At 38.4% G+C, this 24,121-nt stretch overlaps 1 protein-coding gene across 3 annotated transcripts in view; it reads right to left on the bottom strand.

Moving 5' to 3' along the window:
- LOC127450199 (monocyte to macrophage differentiation factor 2-like) overlaps positions 1 to 24,121 on the bottom strand; it is a 41,417-nt gene that overhangs the window by 1,871 nt on the left and 15,425 nt on the right. For 2 of the 3 annotated variants that reach the window (XM_051714070.1, XM_051714069.1), the window contains 5 exons: positions 13,693 to 13,853; positions 1,613 to 1,687; positions 1,409 to 1,510; positions 845 to 914; positions 464 to 662 (listed from right to left, as the gene is read on the bottom strand). In XM_051714070.1, the coding sequence (XP_051570030.1) occupies positions 464 to 662; positions 845 to 914; positions 1,409 to 1,510; positions 1,613 to 1,687; positions 13,693 to 13,832 (586 nt within the window). In that variant the 5' untranslated portion in view covers positions 13,833 to 13,853. The remainder of the gene's footprint in view (positions 1 to 463; positions 663 to 844; positions 915 to 1,408; positions 1,511 to 1,612; positions 1,688 to 13,692; positions 13,854 to 24,121) is intronic. The other variant, XM_051714071.1, reaches the window with a different exon arrangement.

The raw sequence follows: 24,121 nt of genomic DNA on the forward strand, positions 1-24,121 counted from the left end.
CAATTAGAAAGGAACTTTTTAGGTTACTACAAAATCACAGTAGTAGAAATACTTCAACATAAAATCTGCTCAATGCCAACAACTGTCAATAAATTAACTTCTATCATAAGCGCTAACTGAATCAAGTTTATAAAACTAAAGACGGTATATGCATCTCTGTTAAAAGATATGGAATGTCATTTTGATAGCGTCGTCTAAGTTTTGTCTGTAAACGCCGACATTTCGCACAGTACAGTATGTCAACAGCTAAAGACTTCACCTGTTAAAATAGACTGGCCCGAAGGTGCTGAGCTATTAACACACTTTTTTTCCTGAAGATTAGGATAAAATAATTCTATATAAAAATAGATTTTAGAAAAACCGTACTAGGACAAACCCATCTATGATTAATATAGAGGGACGAAAAGGCAACTCATGAACAAATACTTTGTCTCTTATAGATCAGGTCTTCTAGATCCGTCACCTGGTATTTGGATTTGGCTGGTGCCCGGTGCATACAAGTACCTCCAGATGGCGTAATAGTGTATGCCAGCTCCCACTGCCACAAACACGTGCCAGATGGCATGAGCGAATGGGATGAGGCCATCGCTCTTGAAGAAGACAATTCCCAGGCAGTAGAAGACTCCGCCCACTGACAGCTCTACTATGCCCTCTCTTTTAGGCTGAAATAACAAGGACATACAGTTAAAACCGGTCACTTTCCACAGCTAAACTGTACAAAATGACACTACTTATATTACAAAACACTATATCTGACTATAATAATAGGAAAGAAGGTATGCCTAATGTTACTATATTTTAAACAGAGATAAGATGCACATGCTTAAGTGACAGTCACTTGTACCATTGACAGAAGAACAATTGCAGGCACAGCTCCCATGGCAGTGTAGCACAGTAAGTCTAGTATTTTGTTCCTGAAACACAACAGAGCCATTTTAAAGTCAACATGAAACAATATTTGCAAGTTTGCAAACCATTTTACTTCCATAATCTAACGCATTTCCAAGTGATACAAGATATTCGATGAGAAAAAAAAGTTACGGTACTCGTGGACTCAATTTTATCCTTTAGAAATTGATAGGATGTAAAAAGTGCCATTTTCAGTGGTGGAGCTCTGAACATTTTGATAAAACTGTAACAAGCACAAAAATCTTTTTTTATGGAATAATGTACACTGATAAATCATGCACAATAAGTCCAGGAATGAGTATTAAGAAAGTAAATGCTGCCAATTTTGATTTCATGTTTACATCAAAGATATTCTGAGCTGGGTAGATAATATTCAGTTAAATAGTTTATAACTGCTTGCGATGCATTTATACAAACATATACATTTTTTACAGAATTAATTAATCATATTTTAGCTATCAACCACATTTAATCATCCACTAACAAAGTGGAAGCCTACTTTTCATGAAAGAAGAAGACATAGGCTGAGCCAGCACAGGCCATTATCCACACCAACCAGCGCATGTGAACCGCCCAGGGTCCTAGCTCCCTCAGGTTCAGCCTGCACACAAACACACTTTTATCATAGCTCAGTATCACACACTCATCCCTGTGAGATCCCTGAGGCAGAATGCTGATGGCAGCACATCCATTATGTACTCACCATGGCGCATAAGATGCAGCTATGAAGAAATAGATCACCATCCTATCACACATGTGGAATCGCTGCTCCACCTTCCTGTTACAAGACACAAAGCGAGGTCACGGCACTGAACCCGAAAAAGATCCAAGATCCTCAGTTATCCTTCACTTTCATTGCATATTTTGCCAATACAATAAAAGTGAATAGTGACTGAGGTAGATCATTCTACCTAGCATCTCCTTATTTGTTCCACTAAAGAAAGTCATAAAAGTTCGAAATGACATGAGGGTGGGTAAGTGACATAAGAATTATTATTTTTAGGTAAACTATTCCTTTAACTCATAATTAAAGTCAACTTCTAAATGCATGTAAATGCAAGTTTGAAAAAAAAAAAAAAAAAAAAACTAGCATGTTGCAACCCATGAATACAGACCACATTGGAGTCCTGTTCTAGCCTAATTAAACTAATTTTTTTCTTATGGGTTATTTGGAATTGGCAGGGTCATGACTAAATCACCAAAGGAGAATCTGATGACTAGCATGAGGAAAACGAACATGAAATGACAATCCCATGTGAATACATCTGCAGTGTAGATGTGGATTTGTCAGAACTGTCTTGTGTGACTTCTCAGGTGCTTTCCTTAAGAGTCTGTCAGGTGGAATCCAAAGTTCTTTCAGAGTTTTCACTAAACCTGCATTTACAACTGACAGTTGTAATTCTGTTCCTCTTAGCACCGAATATGCAAACACACTATAGGCCTACCTATAAAATAAACTGATATTTTACATAATAGCGTAATTATTGCACCATAGACATATGATAAATTTATACATTATCACTGCTCAAAGAAAGTCTTCCATGCTGTTTGTATTGAATTGAAAACTATGAAAATGGAACAGGTTTTTGGAAAGAGTCATCAAAGTGATGACTAAATAATTGGACACGTGTATGCCAGAAGATGACATATGACTATTTGTTTTCTGTAAATTCAGGGCTCAAGTAGTAAACTTGTTGGGTGGCATTTGTTCTTATAGTTCTGAGATGACTGCAACTGTGTTGGATTTAAAATGTTACAAAATGCAAAGCAGATGCATAAATTAAAAGCATTCTTTTTTAAATACTCAGTATCAAACACATCCAACATGGCTAATTGAGGAAATCAAAAGGCACTTTATAACGAGCGTGTGTTTAGTCATTCCTGAATTCCCTTAGGCAGAGACATGTTAACCGAACTGCACATGCTCCTCCTGATCCTCTCCAGATACTCAAGGATGGATTAAGAACTGAGAGGCCCATGGGCCGGTACACCATGGAGGCCCCCCCATGACGTGTCATGTGACTACGTTCACTTTTATGCGCTACAGGACGCTTGCCAGATTTGGTTGGATTTTTCAAATTGACGGAAGAAAAGTTTGGAGCAATGTCTTACACGGTTGTGCTCAAAAGTTTGCATACCCTGGCAGAAATTGTGAAATTTTGGCATTGATTTTGAAAATATGACTGATCATGCAAAAAAACTTTTTTTATTTTTTTTTATTTAAGGATAGTGATCATATGAAGCCATTTATTATCACATAGTTGTTTGGCTCCTTTTTAAATCATAATGGTAACAGAAATCACCCAAATGGCCCTGATCAAAAGTTTACATACCCTTGAATGTCTGGCCTTGTTACAGACACACAAGGTGACACACACAGGTTTAAATGGCAATTAAAGGTTAATTTCCCACAACTGTGGCTTTTTAAATTGCAATTAGTGCCTGTGTATAAATAGTCAATGAGTTTGTTAGCTCTCACGTAGATGCACTGAGCAGGCTAGATACTGAGCCATGGGGAGCAGAAAAGAACTGTCAGAAAACCTGCGTAACAAGGTAATGGAACTTTATAAAGATGGAAAAGGATATAAAAAGATATCCAAAGCCTTGAAAATACCAGTCAGTACTGTTCAATCACTTATTAAGAAGTGGAAAATTCAGGGATCTCTTGATACCAAGCCAAGGTCAGGTAGACCAAGAAAGATTTCAGCCACAACTCCCAGAAGAAATTGTTCGGGATACAAAGAAAAACCCACAGGTAACCTCAAGAGAAATACAGGCTACTCTGGAAAAAGACGGTGTGGTTGTTTCAAGGAGCACAATACGACGATACTTGAACAAAAATGAGCTGCATGGTTGAGTTGCCAGAAAGAAGCCTTTTCTGTGCCAATGCCACAAAAAAAGCCCGGTTACAATATGCCCGACAACACCTTGACACACCTCACAGCTTCTGGCACACTATAATTTGGAGTGACGAGACCAAAATAGAGCTTTATGGTTACAACCATAAGCGCTATGTTTGGAGAGGGGTCAACAAGGCCTATAGTGAAAAGAATACCATCCCCACTGTGAAGCATGGTGGTGGCTCACTGATGTTTTGGGGGTGTGTGAGCTCTAAAGGCACGGGGAATCTTGTGAAAATTGATGGCAAGATGAATGCAGCATGTTATCAGAAAATACTGGCAGACAATTTGCATTCTTCTACACGAAAGCTGCGCATGGGACGCTCTTGGACTTTCCAGCACGACAATGACCCTAAGCACAATGCCAAGTTGACCCTCCAGTGGTTACAGCAGAAAAAGGTGAAGGTTCTGGAGTGGCCATCACAGTCTCCTGACCTTAATATCATTGAGCCACTCTGGGGAGATCTCAAACGTGCGGTTCACATAAGTTTGACACCAAGGACTTTGCATGACCTGGAGGCATTTTGCCAAGACGAATGGGCAGCTATACCACCTGCAAGAATTTGGGGCCTCATAGACAACTATTACAAAAGACTGCACGCTGTCATTGATGCTAAAGGGGGCAATACACAATATTAAGAACTAAGGGTATGCAGACTTTTGAACAGGGGTCATTTAATTTTTTTCTTTGTTGCCATGTTTTGTTTTATGATTGTGCCATTCTGTTATAACCTCCAGCTGAATATGAATCCCATAAGAAATAAAAGAAATGTGTTTTGACTGCTCACTCATGTTTTCTTTAAAAATGGTACATACAGGTGCATCTCAATAAATTAGAATGTCGTGGAAAAGTTCATTTATTTCAGTAATTCAACTCAAATTGTGAAACTCGTGTATTAAATAAATTCAGTGCACACAGACTGAAGTAGTTTAAGTCTTTGGTTCTTTTAATTGTGATGATTTTGGCTCACATTTAACAAAAACCCACCAATTCACTATCTCAAAAAATTAGAATACATCATAAGACCAATAAAAAAAAAACATTTTTAGTGAATTGTTGGCCTTCTGGAAAGTATGTTCATTTACTGTATATGTACTCAATACTTGGTAGGGGCTCCTTTTGCTTTAATTACTGCCTCAATTCGGCGTGGCATGGAGGTGATCAGTTTGCGGCACTGCTGAGGTGGTATGGAAGCCCAGGTTTCTTTGACAGTGGTCTTCAGCTCATCTGCATTTTTTTGGTCTCTTGTTTCTCATTTTCCTCTTGACAATACCCCATAGATTCTCTATGGGGTTCAGGTCTGGTGAGTTTGCTGGCCAGTCAAGCACACCAACACCATGGTCATTTAACCAACTTTTGGTGCTTTTGGCAGTGTGGGCAGGTGCCAAATCCTGCTGGGAAATTAAATCAGCATCTTTAAAAAGCTGGTCAGCAGAAGGAAGCATGAAGTGCTCCAAAATTTCTTGGTAAACGGGTGCAGTGACTTTGGTTTTCAAAAAACACAATGGACCAACACCAGCAGATGACATTGCACCCCAAATCATCACAGACTGTGGAAACTTAACACTGGACTTCAAGCAACTTAGGCTATGAGCTTCTCCACCCTTCCTCCAGACTCTAGGACCTTGGTTTCCAAATGAAATACAAAACTTGCTCTCATCTGAAAAGAGGACTTTGGACCACAGGGCAACAGTCCAGTTCTTCTTCTCCTTAGCCCAGGTAAGACGCCTCTGATGTTGTCTGTGGTTCAGGAGTGGCTTAACAAGAGGAATACGACAACTGTAGCCAAATTTCTTGACACGTCTGTGTGTGGTGGCTCTTGATGCCTTGACCCCAGCCTCAGTCCATTCCTTGTGAAGTTCACCCAAATTCTTGAATCGATTTTGCTTGACAATCATAAGGCTGTGGTTCTCTCGGTTGGTTGTGCATCTTTTTCTTCCACACTTTTTCCTTCCACTCAACTTTCTGTTAACATGCTTGGATACAGCACTCTGTGAACAGCCAGCTTCTTTGGCAATGAATGTTTGTGGCTTACCCTCCTTGTGAAGGGTGTCAATGATTGTCTTCTGGACAACTGTCAGATCAGCAGTCTTCCCCATGATTGTGTAGCCTAGTGAACCAAACTGAGAGACCATTTTGAAGGCTCAGGAAACCTTTGCAGATGTTTTGAGTTGATTAGCTGATTGGCATGTCACCATATTCTAATTTTTTGAGATAGTGAATTGGTGGGTTTTTGTTAAATGTGAGCCAAAATCATCACAATTAAAAGAACCAAAGACTTAAACTACTTCAGTCTGTGTGCATTGAATTTATTTAATACACGAGTTTCACAATTTGAGTTGAATTACTGAAATAAATGAACTTTTCCATGACATTCTAATTTATTGAGATGCACCTGTATATTACCAATTCCCCAAGGTTATGCAAACTTTTGAGCACGACTCTATATGTACTTTTTAATTATGAACGATCCAAAATCATGCATTATTAAAAGGGATGTGCGTGGTATTCAAATACCAAAATCACAATTCGGTTATTCTGCACGTGTTTAGAGGTCTTCAACACGATCTGAGTTCGATGGTACCCGACGAATCTACAGGTTTTGGGCCAGGTTCTGGGCAGTTTTTCAAGTAAGCTATAGGGCAAGTTACGGGCTGTTCACATGTGCATCCAGGCCATGTAAACACGCACTGGACGGATGTCTTTGATCGTTGTGCCACAACTCACTGTTAAGTTAAAAAGAACTTTAATATTTATAAACGCATCTCAAGACACCTGCATTCTGTTTTACAATTTGTTGTGCAGAACCGTTGTTTTTTTTTTAGACGCTGTTAACTTTAAAATTATTGTAATATTTATTAACGCATCTAGAGACACCTGTGTTCTGTTTCACCATTTATTGCACTGCATCAAGCTTTTTCAGCTGGTGTCACAACTCGACATTCTGATGAAGTTCAGGTTGTAAAGAGGACTTAATGTGACTGTTACACGTGATTCCAGATTGTTTTTCACCTGGCAAAGTTTCAGCACTTGATAAACAGTGAGCCAATATTTTCCCCCCTTTTGCTCTAGGGTGCAGACAATAATTACACAAGTTAAATTCTGAATCATTTACAAATCAAAGCATCCCAAAGAAGTCCTATAATCCATAGCGTTCACTGCACTGTAAACCCTAATGCTCAAAATAATTAATTGTTTTGAGTAGGGAAAATTAAATCATACAAATTAGTTCAAATAAATTAACCTTGATGAGTATTTAGAACTATCTTTCTTTTGAGTTCCCGAAACTTACACCTTTTAAGTAACCTGAATTGTTGAATGTTTTGAGTTTAATGAACTTGTCTCTTTAAATTTACAGGAACTTAAATTTAACTGAAACTGGGAAGGGGATTTTTATTTCCCAGCATGCTTTACATGGCACTTGACAGGGAGAGTACATGTTAAAATTAAGTGTTATATAGTGTGTCTTTGTGCAAGATGAATGTAAAGTGAGATACTTATTAGTGTTTAATGTTTTGTTGTGTTGTTTAGAAGAGTTTCTGTCATGTTTAAGTTTTTTTTTTGGTGAATTGTGGAGTTTGAGATTAGGTTGAGGACAGGTACTATATTAGATTGTTCTGGGGTATATTGATATACTTGTTGAGAAATTACTATGCTAATCAAAGCATGGTTAATCCAAGTAGCATGCTAACAATCACTCTACTAGCTTGTTTTAGTTAGTACTAACTAGCTAGGTTCTCTCTACTTTACATATTTAAATTGAGCCAACATGGTGATTTTAAGTTCATCCAAAGAGTTACATTTAAAGTTAAGTACCATTAAAAGTTAAGGGCTTGGGTAGTTCAGCGAGTAAAGATGCTGACTACCACCTCTGGAGTCGTGAGTTCGAATCCAGGGCATGCTGAGTGACTCCAGTCAGGTCTCCTAAGCAAATCAATTGGCCGGTTGCTAAGGAGGGTGGAGTCACATGGGGTAACCTCCTCGTGGTCGCAATAATGTGGTTCGCATTCGGTGGGGCGCGTGATGAGTTGTGTGTGGATGCCGCGGAGAATAGCGTGAAGCCTCCACGTGCGCTATGTCTCTGCGGTAACGTGCTTAACAAGCCACGTGATAAGATGTGTGGATTGACGGTCTCAGATGCGGAGGGCGAGTCAATATGCCACCACGAGGACTTAGAGCGCATTGGGAATTGTGCATTCCAAATTGGGGAGAAAAAGGGGAGAAAGAAAATGCATGAGTTAGCTTATTCAATTTCAAGTTAAGAAAAAAATCAGTTCTGCTTACTTAAACTTGTAATTTATTAATTTAAAAAATTTGAGGTAACTTCTGCTAACTTATTCAGGTTTACAGTGTGCCTCATGAAAAGTGAACCTGCCCGGGCAGAATTACGCATTTTCCATTTATTAAGAATAGGCCTACTATGTTGCAGGCAGTGACAGAGATTATTTTTGTTCGACTTTAATGTGATTTTATCATTTGAAGATCTATGTATTGTGCTATTTAGGCTCATAGCTCACTACGCACTTTATTCCCTGCTATCTGAGATTGTGTTTGACACATCCATGGCAATGTTTAGGGACACATTATTCCATTTCTGTTAGTCACATGTCTGTGAAACTTGTTCAGTTTATGTCTTAGTTGTTGAATCTTTTTATTGAATCTTTTTATGTTCATACAAATGTTTACACATGTTAAGTGTGTTGAAAATAAAAGCAATTGAAAGTTAGAGGACGTTTCTGTTTTTTGCTGAGTTTATTTAGGGTATTAAGGCACCTTTCTCTTTATCATTAAACATTAAATACATGCAGGACTTAAACATTTTAAAGTCCTCTGTGCTGTTGCATGTATTCTGTCGCTTATATGAATTAAAAACCATCAGCTTTGTACACAGCCAGGGTAAACTGCCCCTTATCTTTGTGTTTGAAAGCGTTTTGTAAATCAGACATTGTTCTCTGTAGTCCTTCAAATAAACGCGCTGCACCTGTGAGTGCATACTTGAGTGCCTGTGATCAAACTGCTGTCGTCCAGCACACATTCCGCCGAACAAATGGTATTTCACATAAGGCTGATATTTAAGTGGATTTATAATAGGTATCTCAAAATAAAGAAATAATTGATTTAGAGCTCGGGGCCCTTTGGGTTTAGAGGCCCCTGGGCAACGGCCCAATTGGCATGGTGGTTAATCCGTCCCTGCAGATACTATAGTAGTCGACAAATAACATGCACATAATGATGATGAACATTTTTGGCAACATCAAGATTTTGGTATATACAGTATATGGGATATATGGTATATACAGAATATATATATATATATATATATGTATTTATATGAGCTTATTTTTTAGGTGATTTGACTGGTCACCATTTATTAAAGGGGCAAATCAACAAAAAAGTAACTCTGTTATCATTTGCTCACCTTCTTGTCGTTCCAAACCCATCTGAAGGAGATGGTTAGGACGAATGTTAGTCTCAATTGCCATTCACTTTCATAGCATCTTTTTTCCATTCAATGAAAGTGAAAGGTGACTGAGACTAACATTCTGCCTTCTTTTTATGGAAGCCCAGGAGTGCCTTTTACAAAAGAATGAAGGAATCTTTTAATTTGAATATAAAATTCTGAATAAATAAACCAATGTATAAATGGACAAATAAATAGACACATTTAAATGTGTTTATTTAATTCATGTTTTAAAATGTACTTATATTTACCAATAAAACAGCACATTAATAAGTCATTTTTAAATGCACCTTTTAAATTGCGTTTTAAAAAGCATTTGGCAATTGCTTTTCTTTATCCATTTGCCAATTGCTTTTTTTTATTTATTTTTTTATTATTTGACTTTTCCTTTTCTTTTACCATTTGTCAATCCATACCTGCTGAAGCCCTGGAGTACCAATTAAAAAAGAATGACGGAATAAATTATCAATCTATTAATTTAAAAATAAAAACTTGAATAAATAAGTAAAATTATAAATGGACAAATAAAAAGACACATTTAAATGTGTTTATTTAATTCATGTTTAAAAATGTCATTATATTTAACACTAAAATTGTGCATTAATAAATCATATTTATTTCATGTTTAAAATGTCATTAAAGGTGCTATATGTAAGATTGACAACAAGCGTTTGAAATGGGTACTGCAGTCCAAATTCAAAATATTGGAGAGTTGACTGACCCGCTCCAGACTTGAAGCTCATGTGGGTTGCCAAAATGTTGACATGCAAATTAGCCAACTCATTATCCGTTTTAAAGGATTTCTGGGCTTTAAGCTGTCTCCATCTTCCAAAGGCATCTCCTATATTTATCTTGTTTTACTACACCTCTAGTCACGGTGGTATTTAGAGGGATAGCGAGGCTTTTTAGGTCGGGTGGAATCTGTTATCTCTGATCCAGTTCATTTGCTGGCTTCCATGGCTGCAGCACGCAGTGTTGTTTGCCTGCAAACTTGTTCAAATCTGGCAACCTGGCGGTGTCTAAATACTATTGGTGAGTGGGCAGTGGGCGGGATCACACAGGCCAAAACATAAACAGAAATTCTGGCCGGAATGGAAACTTCAAAGTAGAATATACTGGCTGTAGCATTGTTATCGGAGAAGCCAGTATGTTAGCATACAGTAGCATGTTTCCTAAATCTCTAATGACATATTATGGTCCTTTTATGATTTAGTACAGTAAAAATATTACATATAGCACCTTTAAATATTGCAATAAATGAGTACATTAATAAGTCTTTTAAATGCACTTTAAAAGCACCTTTTAAGTTGGATTTTAAAAAGGTATTTGGCAATTGCTTTTCTTAATTCATTTGCCAGTTGCTTTTCCTCATCCATTTGCCAATTGCTTTTCTTTTTTGTTTCGCTTTTCCTTTTCTTTTTCCTTTTCTTTCTCTAATTGAGAATCTAGTTAAAAAAATGCCATTGGACTGTTGACTCGCGAGAGCAACCAATGAACTTTCAATTCAGTTATAAGACACACACTCTCCCACGTGCCACTCGAAGAGGATGTAAGATGGCCTGTCATTGGACAACAGTACGAGCAGTTTACGTGATATTATTCCCGCGAATAAGAAACGGATGTGAAGCATATCAGAAGTTAATGGTCGTTCACTGTTGCTGTGAAATGCTGAACGCGGCCCTACCTGAGCGTGCACAGTGATATGTGTCCAGGATGGGAGCAGGAAATCGTGATGCTTTTAACAGAAGCAGCCTCTCGAGTGGCCCGAACTGAAAGCATGCGACGGAGGTGAGTAAGGGCAAAGACACCGATGGACTTTCCTGAACTTATACTGAAGAAAACACACATCCCTTTCAGTTATATCACATTCATTTAAAAAAAAAAAAACTGTATGATCATCTTTAAATATTTTATTTTTATTAAAATAATTGCTTGTATATGATTGAGAAAAGGCAGACTCTCGAGCAAAAGTGAGCACACTTTTGTGGAACAAATGGTAGTGTTTATACTAATGTTGTGTATTAATTATGTGTATTACAAAAGTGTCTCTTTCAAATGAAAATTCAAATATATATATATATATATACTGTATATTTTTGTCATGATCCACTGTTGTTTTGCCTTGGGTTTTGCCCCTGTCATCTGTTTCCCCCGGACTACACTTCCCATAAGTCCCTGCCATCATCACTGTCAGCTGTTCCCTATTGTTCTCACCTGTGTTTCATTTCCTCATTTACCCCTGTGTATATAATGCCCTGATTTCTACCTAGTCTTTGTGAGTTGTTGTGTTTTTCTCTTCCTGTTCTCATGTCAGTTCCCAGCATGGATGTAACGTTTGTTTTAGTTCTTAGTTCTAGTGTTTTCCATGTTATTTTACTTACTTTATTTCTTTATTAAAATTCTGAAAGCCACATCTAGATCCAGCTCTCGTGACAAGTGTTTTACCCCTTCACTGCTAGAATTGTGTGAAATGTCACATAACTTTTACTGGAAGAAAAAAAAGACCTTCTGGTTGTGTAAACGAAGATAACACTTTATTAAGCTTTATATACAGAAACAGTTTAGCAAAGTTCATCATGTCCCAGTGCTTATGATCGATGATCTCACAGTGCACAGAAGGTACAGTATATGGGCTTTGTTCACAAATATGGCAGAGAGAGCGGTCATACAGTAATGAAACAGGTAAATAGCTGTAAGTTGGCACCCCATATAATTAAATCATTACCAAATCTATACCATTCGTTTGTGCTGATTTGTGCTGCAAAAATGAACGTTTGTGCTGGTTCGGTGTTTGAGATGTTAGTCATTATTTTTTTTACTGTGTGACATCATTTTCAACCCTTGTGGTCCAAGTCGCTCCAAACTGCTCAATGTGAACGGCTCCTCAGTGTAAGACTAGAACTCTTTAGAAAAGTTTGATCACACTTGCCCATTCTTTATTATTTGTAACTGCACATTTCAGAATTTAGAGTTTAAAGTCATCAACACTAAGAAGTAACACAAAAGTATGGAAATTATGCAGTGACCAAAACAAATTAAATAAGAAACATCTTATATTTGAACTTCTTCAGTGTAGCCTTTTGTCTATTCCAGCTCTGCACACTCTGTTCATTTTCTCAGTCAACTTCAAGTGCATCCTGGGATCCTTTTAAAACAATATTGAATGATTTCATATGCTGGACACTTGTTTTTTTTTTCTCCCCAATTTGGAATGACCAATTCTCAATGCGCTCTAAGTCCTCGTGGTGGTGTAGTGACTCTCCTCAATACGGGTGCCAGAGGATGAATCTCAATTGCCTCCGCATCTGAGACTGTCAATCCGCGCATCTTATCACGTGGTTTGTTGAGCGCACTAGGTCTCCGCGGTAGCGCGCTCAACAAACCACGTGATAAGATGCGCGGATTGAAGGTCTCAGACACTTGATTCTCAATTGATTCTTAATTCTTGAATTAAAATAAGACGCTTGATTCTCAATTGGAGAAAGAAAAGGAAAAGCAAAATGAAAAAGAAAAAACATTGGCAAATGAATTAAGAAAAACAATTGCCAAATACCTTTATAAAATGCAATTAAAAGGTGCTTTTAAACTGCATTAAAAAGTGCATTTAAAAGACTCATTAATGTACTCATTTATTGCTATATTTTATGACATTTTAAACATGAAATAAACATGATTTATTAATGCACAATTTTATTGTTAAATATAATTACTTTTTTAAACATGAATTAAATAAACACATTTAAATGTTATTTGTCCATTTATAAATTGACTTATTCAAGTTTTTATTTTCAAATTAATAGATTGATAATTTATTCCTTCATTCTTTTTTAATTGGCACTCCAGGGCTTCAGCAGGTATGGATTGACAAAAGGTAAAAAAAAGGAAAAGTCAAACAATAAAGAAAAGCAATTGGAGTGGATGAAGAAAAGCAACTGGCAAATGGATGAAGAAAAGCAATTGCCAAATGCTTTTTAAAACACAACTTAAAAGGTGCATTTAAAAATGTGCTGTTTTATTGCTAAATTTAAGTACATTTTAAAACATGAATTAAATAAACACATTTAAATGTGTCTATTTATTTGTCCATTTAGAAATTGGTTTATGTATTCACATTTTTATTTTCAAATTAATAGATTGATAATTTATTCCTTCGTTCTTTTGTAAATGGTACTCCTGGGCTTCCAAACCTTTTGTGCTCCACCAATGAAAGAAAGTAATTTAGGTTTGGAACGATACGCGTGATGGATAAGGTCTTAAACAAAGAAACCTGATGCCTTGTTTTGCTTCCATTAGCATGTTAAGAACTTAGCATGCCATTAAATCAATCTATTCTGCGCACAAGAACTTTGTTTAATAAGTTCATTCAGAACATTTTGATTGCAGCCCTATAAACAGAAACTCTCAGCTCTCTGATTACAGACCTGTGGTGACTTTTCTTCCAGGACACAGTATGGAACATGGTGGACATGATGAAGAGCCCAGACAGACCTGTACCATACATCCATGCAGAGATGGTCTCCCACTGGTCATCAGATAGAAAGTACAACACCGAACTGCCCATGATGCTTGGAATAATCCAGAACTGAACAGACAAAGACAAAAATCATCGTGTTTCACATGCATGGCTGAGGAATATTAATGTAGTGTCTGTAACCAAAATATAAAACTGATTTAAGTTGATCCACTGACATTTGTTGGAAAAGCTATGCCAACCCCAAGTCCTTCATGATGTATGTCCAGTTTGCAAATTGAATTACAGAAACTGCATCAGAGAGATGCGAAATTGAAAATTCTAATACATGTAGCCTGTAGCACCATCTGTCACTATGTGTGTCTGATCAAATCTTCTTAAAGTCCCACAAAATAAAAATTGGTGTTTTGAAATGTGAATCTTTGTCCATATCTGTATGTATTGAGGCCATCTAAGATCAACTTTTGGCAGTATATGCATTTAAAATATGCAGTCTTTCTCTTCTGAGAAAACGAACCAGAAATATTGATGACTCACACTCACTCACTTATTTTATCCAATGAAATGCTTTCTAAAATGAGAATGTCCCTCCATCTAATACCACCTATTTCTGACAAGCTAGACCAAGTAGTAAAGCATAATAAGTTAATGTTTGTGACATAAACAAAAGGCTATTTGCCCTTCAAAACAAAGGGACGATCCTCTCAATATATCCTGCAGCAACTTCCTGTTTTAATACATCAACACAGGAAAGAAAACTGTGCTCATCAAGCCATTCATGGAGTCTTTAACATAAGCCATGAGCCTTACTGACTTTCTGTAGTAGACCTCCAACCTGATTACATGGGAAATCAATATCTTGCTTCCAAATGTATACTGAAATCAACCCCTTACTGCCAAATTACTGACAAGCGCCATCCCCCATCAATGCCATGGAAACCAGTAAGTAATTGTGTTCACAAACAATGGTGAGCACATTTCGGAGGTTGCATTTTCGCTCAAAAAATAAGTAACAAATTTTACTCCACTGATGGTTAGGTTTAGGTTTGGGGTTTGGATTAGGGTGTATGGTTATTAAAATATACATTCCTGTTAACTGATTTCAACAGCAGAACTTTCGATGTGCTGTCACCAACTTCACACTGCGAGTCCTCTTGTTTACAGAAGGTAATACAGAAAATCATTAGTTCAATGCACCAGGGACCAGGGACAGTTATCACTACGCAAACAAACGTACAAAGGCAATTTGCATAGCATTTACATTTTTACAATGCCTAAGACAAAACATCTAAAACAGTGTATGTGCAAATGAAGTATCAATGAATGCTGTTGAGCATTTAACCCACGGCCATATGAACCAAAGCCACGGTGCTGTTGATGGCAGGGTCAAAGAGGTTTTGGTGTGTACTAAACGATTAGTCGACGTTATCGACAACGTCGACAATAAAAAATTGTCTACAAAAATGTTCGTTGTCGAATAGTCATTTGATCTCATTTAACAACGTGAGATCACATTAAACTCTAATGATGACACGTGAGAGCAGCACTGCAGTTCACACCTGACTGAGGAGAGGAAGAAAACACAGCTCACAGTCCAGATGCACTCTAAACTTTCACAGCTTCAGGTGATGTAGATCGCAATGTATGAGGGAATAATACAAAAATACCAAATAAGTAAATACAGAAGCACTCTCGTTGTAGAATAAGCGGAGTCGGATATCTTTAAAGGAAACATCCCGGCATTACATCTTAAATGCATTTAAATTTAATGAGTTATAGCTTTATTAAAGTTCAAATAATATGGAAGCAGATCATGTAAATAACTACAAACTCCGAAACTGGCATTTCTCTGTGCGGTCAGCGCCTCTTCTACGAGCTACGCGAATGTCCCGATCTAAGGGGGAGAGATTGAAACTGCACCCGGCTGATGCACACACTGTCGCGGGGACGCTCGTCCCTTGAGCGCGCACACTTAATACAGCTAGATTATAACGTGATAGCTTGCGACTTATTGAATCATAATATATGTGTCACTGTGCATTTCGTATCGTGAAGAAAATTGGCAAAATGCAGCTTTATTAATTAGAGAGAGTTTGTTTTTTTGTGAGTTAAAGATGGATTGAAGTGAACAGAAAGGTATACATTTTTTATTTGTTTTTGTTTTGGCTCCAATATAAATATCTAAACTCCTTTAAAACAATGTACATTTACTTTAGCAGCTATACTGCAGAAGAAAAAAAATGTATCTGAGAATGTTGAATATAATATTAAAAATACAAATATTTTAAAATATCTAAAAATCCTTTAAAAAGATGCATTCACCTGTGAAGCAGCATATAAGATATTTAGACTTGTTGTTAGAGAACAGATCTTGAATATAAGTATATTTTGTCTTTACTTCACTCGCAGAAGTATAACCAAGTGAAAAAATACACATATACAAAATAACACATATATTTAAGATACATTCTCTTAAAGCAAGTCTAAATATCTTATATGTTTACAAGTAAATGTATCTTGTTTTAAAGATTTTTAGACAATTTTAAATGGAAAACAAGACAAAAACACTTGATAACAATATGATTTTTTGCAGTGAATTTCTTCACTGAATTAAACTTAAAAGTTTTTTTTTTCTTTAATTCAGTGAATGTCATTTAGAGGTTGTGGCAGCGGGGGCGTGGTCAAGCATCTCTCTGGAGAGAGAAAGCGGTAAGGGCGCTTGCACCTGAGCTAAATTGTCTAACACCTGTCTCTAATTTCAGTGAGCACGGGGAGAGCGGCATAAAGAGAGCGACACAACGCTCAGTGAGAGAGACTGGATATGACAGAGCCGAGCCAGAGCAACGATTCCCGAGTAGTGAAAGTTATTTGTAGAAACAGTGTGTGTGTTAGTGTCTAAAGAGTGTATAAAGGTAACTGTAAAGTGGTGTTGAGGAAGAGGGGAAATAAAGCGTCACCTGAAAAAGGAAAACTGCTTCTTGCGTCCTCTTTTACAGAGGTATTTTTAAAAGATGATTTTGTCCTCTTTATTGTTAGTAAGCACGTTTAATACAGCCTTTTAAGTCGGGGCACAAGCTGAATAATCGGTTAAGAGCTAATGATTAATCATTGCAATAATCGCCCGAATAGTCGAATAATCGTTCTAATAATTGTTAGATTAATCGATTATCAAAATAATCGTTAGTTGCAGCCCTAGTGTGTACTGAAAGTCTCGTGCTGTAGCTAGTGAACTGGGCATGCCAGATGTGTGGCTCTGAGAGGCGGGGTTTAGCGAGTAGAATGTTATCCAAACAACATCACGGCGTCAAGGCCATACCTTTCTTTAGAGCGCTGAGAATCGCCTGCTTGCATGTGAAGTGACCGTGACATGTAAATGACCAGTCATGGTTCGTTTTGTTGTTACGTGCCATCGTGATACTACAATAATAGATCAGTGTTTAACAGTCTAATTTAAATGGCCCACATATCAGAGCCGCGGCAGACGCGTTTGAGCTCATAATGTCAAAGTGCTCGCCTGCTTCAGTTCCCTGTAACTTTTAACTGTCTTGTCTAATGATAAAAAGGCAAATATCAATAAAACTAATATAATTTACCGTCTGCAAATATGCGCATATCTCGTTTAAACAGATGTAATAATCCAACCTCACAATTTGAGCAGATCCAGCATCCTGTGGAGCGCTAATTTATTTACCTCTAAAGCACGTATTCTAACAGTCTCTCCTCAACAGTTCCCTGTAACTTTTAACTTTCTTTTCTAATGATAAAAGGCAAATATCAATAAAAATTCTATTATATACAGTCTGCAAATATGCAGATATTTCGTTTAAACAGATGTAATTCATGAACCTCGTGAAAATCCAGCGTTTTCTTCCTGTCGAGTGCTCATCCATTATCTTCCTCTGAAGCGCGTATTCTATCACCCAGAATCTAAATTTCAGGATCAGTATCAAATGTTCCTCTGATTCAAAATTTCATGATGGTCAGTCCATGACAATCCAAGCAGGTGATCCAGGCCGTTTAAACTGTCAGGAGATTGCTGCTCGCGGTGGATGCACACAAGCAGGAGAGAGCATCTTCAAAGTAAACGCGCTTCACGTGTGCTACAAGTAAATGTCTTATTCACTATGCACTGTATGTACAATTGGTTTGATTCGGTATTTTTTGAGAAAATGCGATTGCTAACGTGGACATGTCATCCATGGTTGCTGGACTACTGTGTGTACTGTTATTTCCTTCTTCCTAATATAGTAACAATTTCTTCATGTGCAAATAAATTAAAACAATTTGATGACTAAACAGAAATCAGAAGAAACTGCTATCTGCCATTTAAAATAAAAATAAAAAAATGTAGATTGTTTTTTTTTACAAAGTTTAGTGTGAAATTGAGTAAATACAGAGTGCTAAATAAGAGCTTATTATAGCAATTTTATGTTTATGTTATTTACTATATTAAAATGTGTGAGAAAAATACCATGAAAACCTTCTCTCTCGACTACACCCCCAAATCTCAGTTTCAATACAGACCAACCCATCCAGTTTCTGTTCTGATGCAAATCACTCTATTTTCTTTGAGGCTTCACTAATATATTGTTTGAGATTCTTTCTGGGCTCTACACTGTAAAAAGTGGTCACCTGCAATTGTTACTTTAAGGAGCTACCTTTACCTGATCTAACCCTTAAAATTAGTTTTGTTGGTATAACCTAATGTATTGATTCAGTGATGTTAAATAATATTTTTGACTTGACAAAAAACATTTTTTTTTTTTTTTCAGTATAGCCTGTAAAAAATCTTATGGTGAACAAAACTCATAGAAAATAACTACAACAATTCTAGGTGTTTATTCAGTACAAGGAACAAAGCTTCGACTGATCCAAATAGCCCACATCATGACTGCATCTCTCTCCTAGTGCTATTAGATCTTAGGGCTGCCTTCGACACCACAGATAATGACAATCTCTTGGATAGGTTTGAGAATTATGTTGGAATTTGTGGATAGGCATTAGCTTGGTTTAAGTCCTATTTATCTGACTGCTAAGCAGAAGTAAAGTACAGAGCGCCACAGGGCTTAGTCTTAGGTCCCCTGTTTTCCTCCTTATATATGCTTCCCCTGGGAGACATTATCAGGAACCATGGAATTAGTTTTCACTGTTATGCTGACAATACTCAACTTTATATTTCCTCAAGACCTGATGAAATGTCACAATTTTCCAAGTTAACAGAGTGTATCAATGATATAAAGGACTGGTTGGATAGAAATTTCCTTCTGCTAAATTCTGACAAAACAAATGCACTAATTTGTACTAATGACCAAAAACTTCTAAACATAAGATGCTAGAATATTATTTGACTCTCAATGGATGTACTGTTATGTTGTGTTCTGCAGTTAAGAACTTGGGTGTTACAGTATGTTTGATAGCAATTTGTCCTTTGAAAATCACATTTCCATTGTTCGTAGAACAGCTTTCTTCCACCTCAGAAATATTGATAAGTTACGACACATGCTATCTGTTTCTGATGCCGAAAAACTAATTAATGCGTTAATGACCTCAAGACTATATTATTGTAATGCCTTACTGGGAGGATGTCTTGTAAGTTCAGTAAATAAGCTTCAGTTGGTTCAAAATTCAGCAGCTAGTGTGCTGACTAAAACCAAGAAATATGATCATATCAGCCCCATTTTATCATCACTACATTGGCTACCTGTTAAGTTTTGTATAAATTAAAAAAAATCTGTTAATTAATTGCAAAGCTTTGAATGGTCTAGCTTCCCAGTGTAAGGATGAGGTAGGCTGAGAGGATTCCATTTGCGGGTCTTTATTCAGATACTCCAATTCATAAACATCAATCATAGTTGGGTCACAGGCTTTAGTCAAAACACATAAAATCGGTCCACGGCCAAATAAATCCAAAACAGTAATCCAAAAACTTAAGTCCAGAAAATGTTATCAAAGATCATAACAGGAGGTCTACACATAGGCATGGAGAAAACACTTGGTAAGGCAGTGGAACTGGCAATACTTCCAGGTGTTTTTCTCTTGGGACGACCCCTTGGTCGGGGTGCCGGACGATTCAGGTGGGCTTGGTGAAAGTCTCTGGTGAGTGATGGATCCATTATGTCCCTAGCTGCTACCCATGATCTTTGCTCCGGGCCATATCCCTCCCAGTCCACGAGGTAGTATAGCTGACCACCCCTCCTGCGAGAATCCAGAATCTCCTGAACCAGGTAGGCAGGAGCTCCATCGATCTCGAGTGGAGGAGGAGGTCCTTCGTCAGTTTCGATGCCTCGTGGACCGGTTTCAGGAGGGACACATGAAAGGAAGGAGAGATGCGGTAAGTAGCAGGCAATTCTAAATGGTATGTGACTGGATTAACTTGACGTAAAATCTTAAAAGGACCAACGTACCTTGGACTCAGTTTCTTGCAAGGGAGATTCAGGTGTAGATCGCAAGTTGAAAGCCACACCCTTTGACCTGGCTGATACTCAGGATGGGGATGTCTGTGTCAATCAGCTTGGATTTTCTGATATCGAATAGCTCATTGGAGAAGGACATGAGCCCCATCCCAAACCAGTTCACTCCTAATCCAGTCATCCATGGCAGGTACTTCAGATATTTCTCCAGACCAAGGGAATAGGGGAGGTTGATATCCCAGAAAGCATTGGAAGGGGGTCAGACCTGTAGAGGAGTGTGGGAGGAAGATGCTCCACTTCTCCTGTTCTTTGCTGTAGTATGATCATAGGTATCTACGATGTCCTGATTAAGCCGTACTACTTGGCCATTAGCTTGCGGATGATAGCCGGAGGTGAGACTGACATTGATGTTTAGTAGTTTGCAAAATGCTCTCCATACTCTTGAAGTGAACTGTGGTCCTCGATCAGTGACTATGTCATCAGGTAATCCATAGATTCGAAACACTTGATTGAACAGCACTTGAGTTGTTTCCATGGCAGTGGGTAGACCTTTCAATGGTATAAGACGGCACGATTTTGAGAAGCGATCAATGGTGACCATGATGGTGGTGAATCCTTGAGAGTTAGGCAGATCAGTGATGAAATCAATAGACAAGGGGGACCAGGGTCGTTGTGGAATAGGTAGTGGTTCTAATAGTCCTGCAGGTTGTTGACATGGTGTGCAGGAATGTGCACAGGTCTGACAGGCACTTACATAGTTCTTGACATCAGTGGATAGTGTTGGCCACCAGAAAGAGTTCCTGACTAAAGTGTTAGTACGGTTAATTCCAGGATGTCCAGAGGTGAGTGATGTGTGGACCCATTGAAAGATTCTGTTGCGTACACTGAATGGAACATACACCTTGCCAGCAGGACATTCTGGAGGGGAAGGCTCCTCTTGTTTAACACGTAGAATCTCCTCCATGATATCTCACCGGATAGGTGCAATGATGATGGAGGAAGGTAGAGTCTTTTCTGGACCGATATGTGTCTCAGATTCATAGATAAGTGACAATGCATTGGCTTTACTATTCTTACTTCCTGGATGATATGTGACTGTGAAATTGAACCGAGTGAAGAAGAGTGCCCATCTGGCCTGGCGAGGATTCAATCTCTTGGCTTCCTTGATATATTCCAAATTTTTGTGATCTGTGATGACTAGAAATGGATGAAGTGCGCCTTCTAGCCAGTGTCGCCACTCTTCTAGAGCGGATTTGATAGACAGTAATTCTTTGTTACTGACAGAAGAGAATTCTTCCAGGAGAAGAATGCACAGTGGTGTAGTTTGCCTGGGTTTCCATGACATTGGGAAAGAACAGCACCAATTCCAGTATCAGAGTTGTCGACCTCTACGATGAAGGGAAGTTGAGGGTCGGGATGCTTGAGAATAGGAGCTTAGGTAAAACTGGATTTGAGTCTATTGAGGGTGGTTGTTGCTGCCTCTGTCCATGCCAACTTCTTGTTTTTCCTATAAGAAGGGAGGTGATGGGTGCAGCAACGGTACTGTAGTTACGGATGAATCTGCGGTAGAAATTAGTGAAGCCTAGAAATCGTTGTAGTTCCTTTACCGTGGTGGGTGTGGGCCAGTCAATGATGGCTTTTACTTTGGTGAGATCCATCTCCACTCCAGAGTGGCTAATATTATATCCCAAGAACGTGGTGGAAAGGACATGAAATTCACACTTCTCGGCTTCGACAAAAAGATTATTCTGGAGTAGACGTGACAAGATATTTCTTACATGGTAGATATGTTCCTCCATTGACCGTGAATAGATCAAGATGTCATCTATGTAGACTATCACATATTGATTCAGGAGATCCTTGAAAACTTCATTGATGAAAAATTGGAAAACGGAAGGTGAGTTGGAGAGCCCATACGGCATTACCAAGTATTCGTAGTGCCCCCTGGTGGTGAGAAAAGCTGTTTTCCATTCATCACCCTCTCGTATTCTGATGAGGTTGTAAGCAGATCTGAGGTCCAGTTTAGTGAAGTATCTGGCCTCTCGTAATTGTTCCAGGGAGAAGGAATAAGTGGTAGTGGATGGCGGTTCTTGACAGTAATTGCGTTGAGTGCTCGATAGTCAATACAAGGTCTTAAGCCGCCATCTTTCTTGTCAAAAAAGAAGAATCCGGATGCAGCTGGAGAAGTACAGGGTCTAATAAATCCATAAGATAGGGCCTCGTCAATGTACTCTTCCATGGCCTTGGTCTCTGGGATGGACAGTGGGTAAACATGGCTCTTGGTGGAGAAGTGTTAGGAAGAAGGTCAATAGCACAGTTGCAGGATCGATGAGGAGGTAACTGGGTGGCCTTCTCTTTACTAAAAACCTCCACCAAGTCAGCAAACTCATTGGGGACATTGTTCGGCAATGAAACGAGGTTCTCAGTGAGATGAGTTGTGCAGACTGTAAACTTGGGTGGCAGTTCCAGACAGTGAAGATGACAGTGAGGAGACCAATGGATTAAGTCCTTGTTCTTCCAAGAAAACTGGGGTTCGTGAGTGGATAACCAAGGAATCCGAGAATCACTTGGTTTCATGGTGATGAAATGACGTAAAGAGTGATTTCTTCAATGTGAATCAGACCGACTTGGAGTTTTATAGGAAGAGTTTGATGAGTGATGTGACCTTTACCGATGGGACTGTCATCAGCAGCAGTTACAGCAATAGGTGGTTCACACTTGTCCGTGAGGATGTTCAATTGCATCACTAAGTCCTGATGTATCACATTAGCAGCAGCTCCTGAGTCAATTAATGCTGAGAAATTATATTCTTGGTTAGCGATGGACAACATAATGGGTAGTGACAAGCCTTGACTGATTGTTAAGAGTATTAAAGATGTGACTCACTCGATAAAGTTGTGAAGAGGTGGTAGCAGGTTTGACAGGGCAGTTGGAACAGCGATGACCTGGTTCACCACAGTAGAAGCAGAGGTCATGGAGTAATCTTCTTCTACGTTCATCTTGAGACACATGAGTTTGTCTTATTTGCATAGCCTCCGTAGGTTGCTGCTGACTTGGTACTTGAACAGAGGTTGTAGGTACATGACATGGTAGGGAGGTATTGAAACATGGTTGTGATCGTAAGAGATTGTCTAATCTGATAGCAAGGGTAATGTACTGAGAGAAGTCGAGGGAGTCATCTCTGCATACTAATTCAACCTGGAGTTTAGCTGACAGACTAGAACGAAAAATGTGTTTCAAAGCGATGTCATTAAACTCACTCTGTGCCGCAAGAGTACGAAACTGTATGGCATGATCGGAAGCAGATTTATTGCCTTGACATAGTTGAGTGAGCGGAGTTGCTGCGTCCATGCCTTCCGCAGGATATTGAAAAACATCACGAACAACGTAGTAAAATGACTGTATGATTGTTGAATATGTGCATCATGATCCCCAACAGCCGTAGCCCACTCTAATGCCTTACCAGTTAGCAAAGTCATGATAAATGAGCATTTCAACTTATCCTGGTTAAAAACTTCAGGTTGGTTTGAGAAGTAGATGAAACACTGTCTTAGGAAACCTGTACAATTATCAGGAGAGCCATCAAACTTATCAGGTAGAGCAAATCTTACCGGATCATGGCGTGGTGCAGGAAGAGACCAAATATACTGTGTTAAATGGTCACTGGTGGCTTGTAGCGTTAGCAGCTGGTATTGAAAACCTTTCAGCACCTCATTCTGATACCCAATGGTTGAAAGGAGTTGAGAGACACCCGCTGGGCAAAGTATTCTGTAAGGATGTAGGCTGAGAGGATTCCATTTGCGGGTCTTTATTCAAATACTCCAAGTCATAAACATCAATCGTAGTCGGGTCACAGGCTTTAGTCAAAACACATATAAATCAGTCCATGGGCAAACAAATCCAAAAACGTAAGCTAAGATCATAACAGGAGGTCTACACATAGGCATGGAGAAAAACGCTTGGTAAAGC

This window comes from Myxocyprinus asiaticus, chromosome 13 (genome assembly GCF_019703515.2).
Source record: "Myxocyprinus asiaticus isolate MX2 ecotype Aquarium Trade chromosome 13, UBuf_Myxa_2, whole genome shotgun sequence".
NCBI classification, from domain to species: domain Eukaryota; kingdom Metazoa; phylum Chordata; class Actinopteri; order Cypriniformes; family Catostomidae; genus Myxocyprinus; species Myxocyprinus asiaticus.